This window comes from Sturnus vulgaris, chromosome 12 (assembly GCF_052056855.1).
Source record: "Sturnus vulgaris isolate bStuVul1 chromosome 12, bStuVul1.hap1, whole genome shotgun sequence".
Lineage (NCBI taxonomy): Eukaryota > Metazoa > Chordata > Aves > Passeriformes > Sturnidae > Sturnus > Sturnus vulgaris.
The window spans coordinates 20437024-20451871 of NC_142254.1; the positions used below are offsets into that span (position 1 = coordinate 20437024).

General features: G+C 52.3%; 1 protein-coding gene across 1 annotated transcript in view; it reads right to left on the reverse strand.

Moving 5' to 3' along the window:
- The window catches only part of ANKRD11 (ankyrin repeat domain 11), a 127160-nt gene that overhangs the window by 1486 nt on the left and 110826 nt on the right, over nt 1–14848 (reverse strand). The window contains exons 5-12 of the mRNA XM_088172141.1: nt 13950–14120; nt 12708–12911; nt 10533–10675; nt 9719–9866; nt 2278–9005; nt 1437–1535; nt 1203–1346; nt 97–189 (exon numbers count right to left, since the gene is read on the reverse strand). Of these exons, the coding sequence (XP_088028267.1) occupies nt 97–189; nt 1203–1346; nt 1437–1535; nt 2278–9005; nt 9719–9866; nt 10533–10675; nt 12708–12911; nt 13950–14120 (7730 nt within the window). The remainder of the gene's footprint in view (nt 1–96; nt 190–1202; nt 1347–1436; nt 1536–2277; nt 9006–9718; nt 9867–10532; nt 10676–12707; nt 12912–13949; nt 14121–14848) is intronic.

Here is a 14848-nt window from a genome sequence, read left to right on the forward strand (position 1 = left end):
CCACTCTGCGCTGGAAACCAGCTCCCAGGCTCCAGCCTCGGGCAGAACCCTCCTGGAATGGCCCTGCCTGGAGCACGGGGCTCCCACAGCTCTCACCTTCATCCGGTCGTACTTGTCATCCACGTCCTGCAGCCAGGAAATGAACTGTCGTGCATTGAAACGGTCTCTGACTGATTTGTTTTCGTCTCCCTAAGGACAGGACAGCGAAGGGAGGGACACAGGATTAGTTTTGTACTTTAAGCAGTTACAGATCTCACAGCCCATATTCATATTCACTCCTCAACACCGTGGTGCCTGCAGGGAGGGAGGATGGACATCACTGCTGCCAGCTGCTCCTGCAGCCTTTCAAGGGATTCAGCCTCAGATTGGGGATGCACCCATGTGCACACACTCCCTGTTTCTCCCTGATTCACAGGGAATCTGTCCATATCAGCCCATGACAGCACCTGCACCTCTCTGACTCCTTCAGCTCATGCGAGGACAGCAGCAGCAGACACTTGGCTGGGAAATGCTGACAGATAAATCAGAGCTCCTGGATCAATACACAGCTCGCTAATAAATCCCAGGATCCTATCCCTGCCCAGGATCCCTCCTGCAATGCAGCAGTGTAATGTTTCTCTTCCCTTCCTTCCACAGGAAGAGACACTACACAGAGTGTAGTAAAGGAAATCTCTCCACTGTGCAGATGACCCTGACCAAGAAGGACGGAGGGTCCCAAGACTCACGAGCCATCTCTGCTTCTAACAGACATGAACTCCCTGTATCCCACATTCCTGGATCTATTTCCTTCCCCAGCACACATGTAGGAACTGAGGCAGATTAGGCAAATGATGTTCCTAATCACAGAATAGTTTGGACTGGAAGGGACCTTAAAGCCCATCTCATTCCACCCCCTGCCATGGGACACCTTCCACTATCCCAGGTTGCTCCAGAACGCATCCAACCTGGTCTTGGACACTTCCAGGGATGGAGCAGCCACAGCTTCTCTGGGCAACCTGTGCAGGGCCTCTCCACCCTCACAGATAACAATTCCTTCTCAATAACCCTGTCTTCCGGGGGAGGTGACATCCTGAACCGTGGTGGGTGACCTGAGCAAGGAGAGCATTAGTAACTCCTGCTTCCATCCCCCCAGAAAAGCCCATCTCCCTCAGGGTCTCACAGAGCTCCTGAGACACTTCCTCACCACCGAGGCAGGCACTGACCTGATTTTCCAGAGGCATGTTGTACACCTCGGAGTCCAGCAGCATGGTGCAGGCACTGAAGGGCACGGCCTGGTTGGCAATGGTCCTGGCTGCCCGGCAGTGCACCCTCAGGATCTCCTGCTCGCAGGACACGATGAGCTTCTCCTGAGGAAGAGCAGAGCAGTGAGTATGGCAGCCTCAGCCTTGCCAGCAGGGGGAATCGGGGGCTTGCTGCCCACCTGGAGCGTCCCTTACCCGCTCTATGCTGTGCTGCAGCCGCAGCTTGCCCCGCACAGCCTCCTGCTGCTTGAAGAGCTCCTTGAGCGGCTCCGCGAGCGACGGCGGCGGCGCGATCTGCGGGCACAGGCAGGGGTGAGAGCAGCACCTCTGCGGGCCACAGCCCCCCCAAAACGTGTGCTGGCCACACAGGGAGCAGGGATATACCATGGGGTGCCTGTGGAGAAGCTCTGACAAGGGCAAAGTCCTGCCAGTGCTCAGACTGAGTGAGGGTAAGGGCTTGGCAAGAACAACCAGAGCCTGACCCGCCCTCGTGCTGCAGGGTAGGGTGTGTGGCAAGGAATAGAGCCTGGTCACACTGGGCCTTCTCCTCCAGCCTGGATCCCAGATTTATCACCTGCAGCACCAAGTTTATCGATGCGTTTTTATGTGCTCCTTCAGCACAGCAGTGAAATGCTGGTTCCCGTGCCAAGTGTGCAGAGCTTGGGAAAATGATGGCAGGAGTTAAGAGCCATCTTTTTCCCATGTTCCAGGTTCATTATCCTGTTACTACACTGCTGCAAGAGCAGTTTTACCTCCTAGCCTCAAATCCAGTGGATTCTTAGAAACTTTGCTCTAAAGCCTGACCAAACCTCAGGTCCCTCAGCACAGCCCAAAGTCTTCTCTGCAAAAATGCAGCAACTCGGGTTGCATTTACCACACAGCCAGGCACTTACCCAAGCTCAGATTTGGTGTCATATTCTAAAGGCAGGTTGGGGCACATTCCAAGGTGGTCATAGGGCATGGGGGACAACTTGGATGTGGTCTGTAACAGCGAGGGGGGGACAGTTTCTGAGGCTGAAGAGAGAAGGTGACTCACCACTGGAATATGGAGCTTGCTTAGGGGTTTGCCATCCAACAGGTAGGAGCCTGTGTAGGTGACATACTCAGCGTAGCACTGTGGAGCTTGGGGAGTGATGTAGCACAGGATTTTCCGCTTCTCCTCAATCTTCTTCCTGATCTGGAGGTACTCGAAGTAGGGGTTGGACCTGTCGCTGTGGTAGGGCTCGATGTCGTCCAGTTTGATGGCATCGACGATAGCTGCCAGGGTCTGCTGGATCATCTCCCTCGTCTGCTGGGTGGACGTGTTGATCTGCTGCTGCAGCTGCTGGTTGGAGCGCTGGAAGCGGCGCTTCCGCGGGTGCTGGGCCTGGGAATCGTCCTCCTCCGTGATGCGGCCCTTGGCACGCGTGACGGGCGCAGAGACGGGAGGAAATTCCTTCTCGGACGCGGCGGCGTTCTGCTTGTTTTGGTTGGCGAGCATCTGAGCCCGGTTCCTGGTAATCCGCTGAGGAATCTCTTCTATTTTGGGTGGTTTGGGAGCTTCTGCTACTGGTTTTTGCACTGGTTCAACAATTTCTGCTTGAGCGTTGCCAGCAGGCGCGTCCGGCTGGGATGGCGGGGCCTGGCTCCCAGCACGGGCTGCAGCATTGTCCTGTGGAACGCCAGCCTCGGAGCTGGCCACGGGCACAGGACAGGGCTGGGAGCTGCCCTCTGCCACCCCACCAGCCGATGACAGCTCCTCGTGCACGGCCTCCACCTCTTTGCTCTCTGCCGGCGCGGGCTCGGACGGGGTCTGCTGGAAAACCTGCGCTTCCGAGTCCTCCGCTGCCTTCTCCTCAGCTGCATTCAGCGCTTCTGAGGCGGCTTCTTGGGCAGCCACTTCTGGTTTCTGCTCCTCTGCTGGTGGCTCGGTGTCTGTGGGCAGGGTGGCTGCTGCCTGGCTGGCTGGTGGCTCCTCCGGCTCACTGGACGCTATCACGGACGTGTTGGCTTTGATGATGCCAGTGCTCGGTTCTGAAGCTGCTGCTGGGCTTTCCTCCACCGCTTCTGCCTCGGTCATCTCTGTCTCTGCAACGTCCTTAGGCTGGAGTGGCAGCTCTGGCAGCGAGAAGGGGCCGAGGTCCAGCTCATCCTCGGTGTTGGTGAAGGGGTCAGGCCACGTCACAGCCTCCTCTGTGTTCGCAGGTGCTGCATTGTTGTTTTCCATATAGCTGTTCTCTGGCGCAGCGACGACTTCGGCCTGAGGTTCTGCTGGCACACAGGGGGGCTCTGGAGGGATCTCTGGTGCTTCCTCTGGAAGAGGCTTGCAGTTGTTGAAGAAGGTGTCTAACCTAGTAGGGGACATGTACGGAGCTTGCTCTTCGGCATTTGCAATTTCTCCTGGAACTGCTTCCTCAGCATCCTCCTTGACTTCCTCCAGCCTCGGTTCAGACACTGACAGAGGGTACGAGATGGGAGAAACGGGGTAGGAAGTCTCTGTGGGAATGAAGGCTACTGGCGCGGGATGAATCGGCTCTAGGGTACAGAGTGGAGGTTTGGGGGACTCGGAAAACCTCTGGGGAGATTTCATGAGAAGCTCTGAGCCCATGGACCAGGTGACAGGGTGCTCTGCAGGGCTGCCCATCAGGCTGGGAGGAATGGCGGTGTCTGGGTTTCGGGAGGGAGGGTTATCCCAGTCTATGTTGTTTTGTTCGGGCATTGCCGAACTGAAATGGTTCTCTTCGATGGGTGGTAGGTAGGTGGATTCTGGTGGCATGATGGAGGCAGTGGCTTGCTGCTCCTCTGTGGTATCCAAGGGCATGCCGATGTCGGGGGGAAGAGCACTTTCCACCGAAGGAGCCAGCAGCTCGTCCCTGTGCGAAGGGGAGGATTTTGCTTGTAAACCAGAAAAGACACTTTCGGGGGACTGGGCGACCCCGCTGACGGCTCCCGGCGCGCAGTGCAAAGCTTCCACCTTGGGTGAGGAAACTCCATAATCCGGGGAGTAATACCCAGGAGACAAACACTGGAACTTCTCAGCAGGAACAGAGGGAAGAGGAACTTTCTCCTCCATTAAATGCTGTACTGGAGAGTCATAATTCGATGTTGCCGGGACACTTTGCTGCCTGAAAAACTTATCTCCAACGCTGAACTCCTCTTCAGGCGCCCTCCTGATATCCACTGAGATGGAACGGTAGAGGTTTGAGGAGGGTATGGTGCGAGTCGGGGTCTGACTGGGGTTCTCGGGGAGCCCGCTGGAAACGTTGGTGTATCTGTCAAAGAAGGAAGGAGAGCAGGCGTTCATGGACATGGTGGAGATGGGCAGCGAGTGCTGGGAGTCTGCACACTCAAACATCAGGTCCGTGTAGTCCTCGTTGCTGCACGATGGAGTCCTGGGCGTCTGCATCACCTCCTCGTAGCTCGGGCAGGACACGACGGATGCCGGGGTGGGGACGCCCGTGGGCCTGTTCTGATCTGGCCTGGGAGATGCTGGGAGGATCTCCTTCAGCTGAGGACCCGTGATCCAGTCCTTGGAGTCCGTCCCCACAGCAGGCTGTGCCTTGTTTTCCGGTGACAGGATAGGAGTCAGGGGACCCAACTCTTTGAGTTTCTTGTCCTTGAGCTGCGTGTCCAGTGCCAGCGGCTTCTTGGTTGGCAGATCCAGGCTCCTCTTGCGCACATCCTCCGAGCTTTTGAGTTTGTCCTTTAACTTGGGGTCTCCGGACCTGTGCCGCATTTTCTCCATTTGCTTCATTCTCTCCTTGTGCCTTTTGTGGCGCTCCTCGATCTCCAGGTCTTTCTGGCTCAGCATCCTCTCAAAGCTGGTCATCATCAAATCACCATCTCCCAGAAGTTTCTCCCTCGGCCTGGCATCCTTCTTGCCGCTGTCTTTGGAAAGGGTTATTTTTTCATTCCCGTTGCTTATTTTTATGGACTCTGATTTGTCTTTGTCTTGATTCTCCTTAAGCTTCTCTTTCAGTTTGGTTTCACCGAATTTGAGGTTGTCCTCCTTGGATTTGTCTTTGAAGGTGGTAACTTGAGGCCCGTCCTTATCTTTGAGTGTTGACTTTGGCTCATCTTTGTGATGTTTAAAGAAACCATCTGTGTGTTTGTCCCTATGCTTTTCCTTTTCCTCCTTCCATTTTTCCTTGTGTTTATCCCGCTTCTTTTTCTCTTTAGCTGTGCTGATGGTGCTGGAACCGTAAGTCTTTTCTTTCTCCGCCTTCTTTGACAGCTCTCTTTCAGAATCATTTTTATCCTTCTTTTCAGAATATAAGTAATCAATGCTCTTCTCCGGTTCCTCATCAGCGTCTGCCTTCATGTTGTAGGAAGAGCCAAAAGTCTCCCCATCCACAGAGAAATCCTTTTCATAATGAGTGGAATCCTTTCTGCTGCTGGAGTCCTTGAATTCTTCTGATTTTTCCTTTTTCTCTGTCTTCTCTTTCTTGGCTTTTTCCTTCTCGTGACTTTTCTTTGAGGAAGATGAGGAATGTCGGTGCCTCTCCTTCTCCTTGAGCTTGTCCTGAAGGCAGGGTAAAGGGAGAGAGTCCTTAAACTTTTCTTCAGCGGCGTCGGTCAGAGAGAGGTTAGAAGACTCGAAGAGGCTGGTGAGTCCTGGCTCTTGCCCTCTGTCCGTGAAGCTGTCAGAGGAGATCTCGCTGATTTTGTCATTGGAGTCATCCCTGTAGTCATTCAGAGCCTCCTCCTCCAGCTTCTCCAGCAGGCTCTTCTCCGACTCCCCTCCTTTTGAAGACTTCTTCTCTTTGGAATGCTCCTTGTCTGGCTTCTCCTTATGTTTGCTTTTCACCTTGTCCTCGCTGGCATGCTTCTTCTCAACCTTTTCCGGGAGCTTCTGCTTGTTTTTCTTCTCCTGAGTGGAATCGATGGAGGTTCTTTCCTTCCTGTCCTTGTACTTCTCACTGGAGTCTTTATCTTTCTTCTCTTTGTGTTTCTCAAAGGAACTCTTCTCCTTCTTCTCCTTCCCCCCTTCCGATGTCCCTTTGTCCTTTTTCTTCTCCTTGGACTCCTTATCCTTCTGCTTCTCCGAGTGCTGCCGGTCTGAGGAGTATTTGCGGTGTTTGTCGGGGTACAGCTCCTTGTCGGCCGTGCTGTCGTCCTTGTCCTGCAGGCTGTCCAGGCGATGCCCCTCGCTGCCGGCCGAGTCGCCCACCTTGAACCCGCTCAGGCTGTAATCGTCCCTCTCGTCCTCGCTCTCGTCCGTGAAGATGTCAGCGATGCTGTACCAGCTCTTCTCCTTGCCTTTCTTCTCGTCCTTCTTCTCGGAGAAATCGTCTCTGTCTGTGGAAAAGTTTTTCTCTTTCTTCTCCTTCACCTGGTCGAAAGAACTCTTCCTCTCCTTGTCCTTACTGTGAAGATCTTTGTACTTCTCCTTGGTTTCTTTCTTCTCTTTGAAGCTCTTCTCTAGTTCTTTGTCCTTCAGGATTTTCTCTGGAGCAGCTTTTTCATTTTTCTCCTTGTCGCCTTCTTTGGATTTTTCCTTGTATTTTTCTGGCTTTACCTTTTCTTTTTTTTCTTTATCAGGAGCATCTTTCTTCTCCTTTTCCTTCCCAGAATGGTGCCTCTCCCAGCTCTCCAGGGTCTTCCCACTGAACTCGGGGTCAGACTTATCCTTGAAGAATGTTTCACAGCCATACTCCTTGAAGTCATCTCGATAGGGCTCCTCCTGCTTCGTCTTGGGATCTTTTCGCTCTTTAGAGCTGTCAGAGGAATCTTTTCTGTCTTTGTTGGTTTCACCTGTGTCTTTTTCTTTCCTCTCCTTGCCAGTCTCCACGGAATCCTTCCTTTTCTTATCCTTTTCAGGTAAATAACTGGGAGTAACTTTGTGTCTGTCTGTTTGGTCCTTTTTCTTCTCGGAGCTTTTCTCCACGTAATCCCTCTCCTTCTTCTTTAAGAAAGTGTCCTTTTCATTCCGCTTCTCGTTGTATTCCTTCTTCTCTTTAATTTTATTTTCCTTTTTCTTGTCTTTAATTTCCTCTTTCACAGGTTCTATGATTAGTTTTGCCACGCTGTCATTTTTAATCTCCCTGAAATCTGTTATTGGAGAATCCCAGCTGTCCTCACCCTTGAAATCGAAGGATGAATCAGAGGACAAGTCTGAAAACCACCTCTCCTGCTGATCGTCCGAAAGGCTGAACTTCGTGTCCTCGCTTTCGGCAAACTGAGTTTTGTTATTAAACTCATCAAACCCAGACTCGTCCCTGTAAAGTTTTTCTTTTTTGCATTTTTCCTTCTCTTCCTTGAAAGATTTTTCTTTCTCTAGTTTAGAAACCTTCTCCTCCTTCAGCTCATTCTTCTTCTCAGATTTGGACTGCTTATCCTTTGACTTCTTCTTTCTCTCCTCCTTGTGTATTCTCGGCTTCTCCTCCTTGGGAGATTTCTCCTTGACAGGTTTCTCTTTTTCTGATTTACTCAATCCTTCTCTGAAGGATTTGCTCAGGTCTTTGCTACCATCTTTGATTTTTCTTAATGATTTCTCCTCTTTTGAGGATTTTCCAGTCTCATCTTTAAACAACCACTCTTTCTCCTCTGCTTTACCTTTGGGGAGCTTTTCCTCCTTCTTACCGTGTTCCCGATCGTGCTTTAACACTTTCAACTTGTTTTCGACTGGATTTTCTGTCTCTACTATCAAGCCTTTCTCAGGCTTTTGTTTAGAGTCCTCAAACTCAAAAGAAAATGTTTTGATTATTTTAATGTCTTGGCTGATGGGACACTGTCCCTTCTCCTTGTTTTTATGTTTGTGTTTTGTTTTATGCTTTTTAACAACCTTCCCCTCCTTGTCCAGCTTTGGAATTGCTCCATCCACATTGCTATGGAATGAATTCTTTTTCTCAGAAACAGTGTTGTGGGGGGTGTTTTTCTTTTTGTGCTCTGGTTTCTTCCTGACTGGCTTTAGTGACTCTAAGCTCGAGTCCTCGGACGAGTAGTCTGACTCGCTGGTCAGCCTCGTCCTGGTGGAGTCCGATAGGGAACTGACGTCTGACCAAGCTGGAGAAGATATGGTTTTCCAATTGTCCGTCCTCCAGTGCTTGGAGTGCTGTTCTGTAAGACTGGGATTATGTTTCTGGGATGCTAAACTCCCATGTGAAGAGGTCGATGAGGCAGACAGAGAGTTAAACAAGGAGGATTCCTTTAGCACTAGCCTTGAGTCCTTTACACAGCTAGAGCTCTGTAGAGAGTCTCTATCATCCTCCTCACTCTCCACGTTTTCACTCTCTGATTCAGAGGAACAAAACTTGTCATTTTTTTTGCCAAACCGAACCTCTTTGCTTTTTGTCTCCTTCTTCCGCTTCTTTTTTACTTTGCTTTTCTCCTTGGGCGCCTTGGTGCTGGCTGGCTCCCGAATTTTGCTGCTGGGCAATATGGAGTGGGTGGAGAGGCGCAGCTTCTCCCCCGTGCCCACGGCCACGCTGGTCTCCTCCTCGTCCGAGCTGTCCGACAGGATGCGGTGGGCAGCTTTCTTTGGTGTAATTGTGTTATTTTTAGTATAAGTTTTCACTTCCATTTTGGGTATGGAAATGAAACTGTTTGCTTTAGTCTCTTTCCTGTAATCCTTTTTCAGCAAATGTTTGTCATCGACCGGCGGGACCCGGTCCTGCTCATCGTCCTCATCGAATTCATACTCGTCCTTCACCGGGGTGATGGTTTTGGGGGGCTCCTGGGCCTTGGGCTTGTGCTTCAAACCCTTCTCAAACTCTGAGTCTGTGTTATTGCCATCAACGGAGCTGGAGGGAGCGAAGGAAGGGGCGTCCTCCTCTTCTGAGGTCTCTGCAGAGAGAGAACAGCGTGTTAAGGACTGCCAAGGGTTCTGGGGAGGGAACAGCACTGGTCTCCTGCACACACCAACCCCTGCCAACAGCCCTGATGTCCTTTGGCCTCACCCAGCCTTTGCAAATTGGCAGCCAAGTTGGAAGGAAGCTCCTCCAGCTCCAGCCTGCATGGGGTGTTCCTCAAAATAACATCCTGGGTGTATCATGAGAACTTTGGAACAGGGTTATGACTGCACACAGTGTAGGTCAAGGCTCCCCAAAAGACTGAAAACTCTGGTTTGCACTAATTAAAACCTGCAGAGTGTCCCACAATGGTGGCACTGGTGGAAGAGGCTGTAGCAGGGACAGCCTGGAAGCAGAACCTGAAACACCAGTGTTGAAGGACAGGAACACAGGGAGGGCATGCAAACCTCCTCCTCTCCACTGCAATTACCACCTTCCAAAGGTAAGACATCCATTTACCAGCAACGGGCTTCCAATCCTACATCCCAACTGCACCAGGGAAGTGATCTCAGTGCTGGCTTCCAGGGCAAACAGCCCCCCAAGATAAAGCTGCTGGTTATGTTGTCTGAATTTGGGTTACAGCTACGGGTGGGCTCCTGACCACAGCAGCATCTGACAAGAGTCTTAACTTCACTGTCCTCTCAAGGTCTCTGTGGTAGCTGCAGGCCACAACTGTCCCAGCCCTGGCCACAGAAAGGCCAATCTCACCTGTGGAGCTCTCTTCACTGGAGGGGTACGTGGTCTTCCCCAGGAGCAGGTTCACCATGGTGGGAGAATTTGCTACTTTCAAAGGTGTCTCGCCCTTCCTGTTGCTTTGATGAGGATTCCCTCCATAATGCAACAACAATTTCACCACCTGAAAAGAGAAACTGAGGCTTGAAGATGCTCACAATGTTTTGATTCCAAGTATTTCCATAACTAAAAGAGTGCTGTCTTCAAGACATGCCTTGTGGTACTAATGTAAGAGAGAAGCCTCAGCAACATTCCCAGGGAAGTGGTGGAATAACCATCCCTCAAAGTGTTCAAGAAACATTTAGGGACAGGGTTTAGTGGTGCACTGGCAGCATCAGGTTAATGGTTGGGCTCGATGATTGTGGAGATCTTTTCCAACCTTAATGATCCTGAGATTCTAAGAATCAACCTGAGCAGGAAAGAAAGGGGGGGAAGAAGAAGGAACAAAATCATGCTCCTGTCCCAATTCCAGAAGAAGGAACTATCCCCTGTGCAGAGGAGCATCAATTAAAACACTCAACAGCTCTGAGACAGGGAAATTCACACAATCAGGGAATAATTTAGGCTGGAAAGGACCTTCAAGCCCATCCCATGCCACCCCCTGCCACGGGCAGGGACACCTTCCACCAACCCAAGCCCCATCCAACCTGGCCTTGAACACAAATTCCTGCCCACTCCATGGGAAATGAGACAAAAATACCCAGAATCTGTGTTTTCCCAGTGGGCTGCTCCAAGCACAAGTTTCCAGAAGAGCCATTTAAAGCAGAGCAGTGAATGCCAGCACCCCGACCTTGAAGTGGCCGTTGTTGGCCGCGTCGTGCAGGGGGGTGTCATCGTCCAGCCCCTTGGTGTTGACCTCGGCTCCTGCTGCCAGCAGCTGCTTGGCCACGTCGTAGTAGCCCCGGTTGCAGGCCTCGTGCAGCGCCGTCCAGCCTGCAAGGACAGGGACACTCAGGACATGGCACCACCTCCACAGTGACACTGAGACACGGGCAAAGCTTGCAGGGTCAGTGTGGTCACAGGGCTGTGTTGGTGTGATGGCCAGAGCTGGGCTGTGTTGGCCCAGATCCCCATGGCACACAGCAGGAAAGGACCTGCAGCTCTGCCCTGCTGCTCCTGCCAGGTAGCCATGCAAGCACTCCCACTTCTCCCTCTGGTCATATCATGTGCTCCAGTCAGAGCATCTGCCAGGCCTGACACAGCCCCTGGAAATGGACAGTTTCGTATGGGAAATAAGGAGAATTGCTGATGTCATGTGAAATGCAGGTCTTAGATCTGTTCCCCTTTATACCACATGAAATGGTTTGGGTTGGAAGGGATCTTAAAGCTCATCCAGTCCCACTCCCAGCCATGGGCAGGGACTCCTTCCACTATCCCAGGTTGCTCCAAGTTCCCTCCAATCTGGCCTTCGATGCTTCCAGCAATGGGGCAGCCACAGCCTCTCTGAGCAACCTGTTCAGGGCCTTACCACCCTCCCAGGAAGAATTTCTTCCTAATATCCCATCTAACCCTGCCCTGTGTCAGCTTAAGGCCATTCCCTCTTGTTCTGCCACTCCATGGTCCTGTGAAATGTCCCCTTCAGCCTTCTCTTAAGCACTGTTAGGTTTGGCTTTAGGTCCAATCCCTCTGTAAAGGAAACCCTGGTGCTCAGGCTGAGCTCAGAACTGCAGACAGGGCTCGAGCCAGCTCCCACACAGATTTTCTGTGTGCTCTCCAAACACAGGAACACTGGCCTGGGCTTGGGGGGGGGAAACCAAACAGCAGCGTCTCCACAGTAATGGCAGCTCCAGCTCTCAAACAAATCTCTGAAGAGCACAGAACAAAATATTTTATCGTGTTCAAACAGCCTATTTTTAAGCAGAGCCTGTTTTGAAGTTCCCCAGCGCGGCTGCTGCAGTGTTTTGCTGATAGCGCCGTGGGAGCGCGTTCTGTTACCTTCACTTGGAGCCTTTGGAGGGGGCACCTGTGCCTGGAATTAATCACAACTGATACTTCAGTCTGGCACTGGGATTAATCATACGGGTGGAGGAACAGCCACATCTATTTATAGCCCCAAAATCATGAGAAGAGAACAGCAAAGTCAAGCTCTGGGGCGTGCTGGAGAAAGGCTGATCCAGCCCCACCAAATGGCACCTTCACCACCCCTTCACCAGCATCCCATGGCTGCCTTCTCCCTGCAGGAGTCAGGGCTGTTCCAGTCTCATCCCACCACCCTAAGCAGGAGCTTAGCAGCACTGCTGAGGAGGAGGAGGAGAAGGAGGAGGAGGAGGTGGTACTACTCCTGAGCTGAGGGTCAGGATGGTCAACAACTCCTCCAACTTGGGTGCCTGGTGGGAGCCTAACCTTGCCCTTCACATTCCCTCCCCATCAGCAGCACCTCCACATTCAGTCCTTAAAAACAACTCCCAAAAATTCACAGGCATCAGGCCCCCAACTCCAGAGCGATGACTTCACAAACCCACTCTCAGCAGTATTTCTGTGCACATAATTCCTCCTATTTTAAGTAAAAACAGAGCTAAACCAGCCCACCTCCCTTTGCAAATCCCCCTCCAGACTTCCAACACGGCACTCCCATGGAAGGGCAGAAGGAAATGGTCCAGAGTGGCCTGGCCAGTTTTGGTGAGTGGAGCCACAACAGCTCCAGGGATCCTCTGGATCCTGCCCAGCCCACCTGAAGCAGACTGCACAGCCTGGGAATTCTGTTCCCAAACTCCAACAAGAAAACTGATGCTTTGAGGGAGTTTTTTATGTGGCTTTCTGTTATTGTTTGGGGTTTGTTTTTTGTTTTTTTTTTAAGGGTAAAACGACTTTTTCCTCTTCAAAGAGCAAAATCACAAATTTCGGCAAATCTCTTTCCAAGGCACAACCCCGTGCTAGAAACAAACTACTTTTTCTGCTGGGAGTCATTCTCGGAGGTTGAACATGCAACCAGGTGGGAAAACAGTTGGGATTGCTGGGCTGTTACCTGCAAAGTCCTTCACATTGACATCTGCACCCTCGATGATGAGCTCCTTGATGCGCCGGGCGTCCCCGCGGATGGCAGCGCGGTGCAGCCGAGTCTCTCCTCGCTCGTTTCTCTTATTTACTTTATCTTTGGTTTTGGAGGCAGAGTTGGGAGTTCCCTTCTGACAAACTGTAGACTGAGAGGGATGCTTTGGTGTTGTGTCAACTGCAGGGAGGAGAGAAACAGCGTCAGGGACTGCCATTCCGTGGAGCTCCTAAGCCCTTAGAGGGAGCTCGTGCATCACGGTTCGGCTCTTCCCTAAATATTCGAAAGGCAGCAAGAGGCAACCCAAGCTCTGGAGTGGATGTGAACAGAGCAGCCTGTGTGTGTCCCACGGAGATGGGAATCACGGGCTGCCAGACCCACTGGAGAGCTGCAGTCCTGGCAAACACTGTGGGCAATCCCGTGATCTGGGAGCAGACAATGCAGCTCCTTACCCTCAAACCTCAGTTCCCCAGGGAAGTGGCCTTTTAGCAAGCACATGTGAGGTCTGACGGCCTTGGGAGGAGACTGCATTTCCTGGGAGAACACTGGAATGCTCTGCAGCTTTTTCCTTTTACCTTTCCCAAATAACAGCAACACAAGCAGGGAGATGGGTGTTTTTTGGCTAAAAGCTGCAGTGTTGTGTGTAGGATGAGGATGTGAGCACATGGATAGCACAGAGCCTCCAAAAACCAGGGTGGGGGGCATGTTTGCAACAGATAAAAATTACTAGAACACAAAATTCGTGGTAAACACATTCCAGCTGCTCCACACCTGTGGAAGTTACATGTTATCCCCTTCCAAGAGAAGGAACATTAAAATCCTCCAGAGGATAATATTTTGTCTTTATTCACAATCCTACTTTACTGAGACAGCCTGAGAGGCCAGTGGGAAACACAGAGCTGAGGTGAGGGAGGGCTCCCATGGAACCAAAGCTCCAGCTGAGCAGTCAGGGCAGACTGGACTGGGGGACACTGGGAAAGGGAAGGGCAGCCAGAGCCACGTGCAGATGCCAGTGACACCACACCTGGAGTGACCTGTGGGAGCATTGAGACCCCACAGAGCAGCAAACCAGCCCCCCTGCAGCATGCCAGGGGTGGCAGCTCAGCCCTGCTGCTGCACCTGAACCTCTGGTGACCCCAGGATTCCAGAGGTCTGGGAAGGAGGTGTGTGCCCACCTGTGTGCCCACCCTGCAGAACAAAGTCCCTCCCCAGTCTCACCTGGGCTGTTTGCAGACTCTTCTGCTGTCATCTGCATGAGGAGAGCGACTTGCTGGCGCTCAGAGAGGGGGTACCCAGCCCGGATCCCCGAGAGGCCCATCCCGAAGAGCAGCCCAGGCTTCCTGGTGGCGGGCTCCTTTTTAATCCTCTTCCGCTCGGGACCCTGCTTCTCTGTGGGACAAGGACACAGGCCATCAGTGTCACTGCAGCTGAAAGACATGGTTCTGTCTGAGCATGGGACTTGGAGCTCTGAAAAGCTTGTGCTGGGTGATGGATCCCAGTGCTGGGTGATGGATCCCTGTGGTGAGTGATGGATCCCAGTGCTGGGTGATGGATCCTCTCCTCATGAAGTGGCTGCTCCCACCTGGCCCAGAGCACCCATCTGCCCTCAGGTCTTCTGCAACCCTCTAAAAAAAATCTCCAACAAACACAAGGGGAGGGGAGGAAGAAACCCCAGGAAGTGTCTGGCTTGTCATCCCAAATCCCAGTCTGACACTTGTCTCCTAAATCATCTGCAAAGGCAGCTCCTGCTGAGATACCAAGAGCAACCACCCCCAAACCACAGTCACACAGCCATGGAATGGTTGGGTGGGAAGGAACCTTGAAGCTCACCCAGTCCCAGCCCCAAGGGCAGGAACACCTTCCACTGTCCCAGGCTGCTCCAAGCCCTGTCCAACCTGGCCTTGGACACTTCCAGGGATGGTGCTCTGGGCAACCTGAAGGTGCCTTCACCACAATACAAAGGAACAATCCTGCAGCCTCTCCCCAGCTCTGCTCAGCCCCTCTGCCACGCTCACTGTGGGTCACGGGCATGTGGCCAGCAGGATGGAGCCTGCAGCACAAAGTCCAGAGGGTCAGGTGGAAGTGCCAAAGGACAGGGTCACACATGGCCACCACAC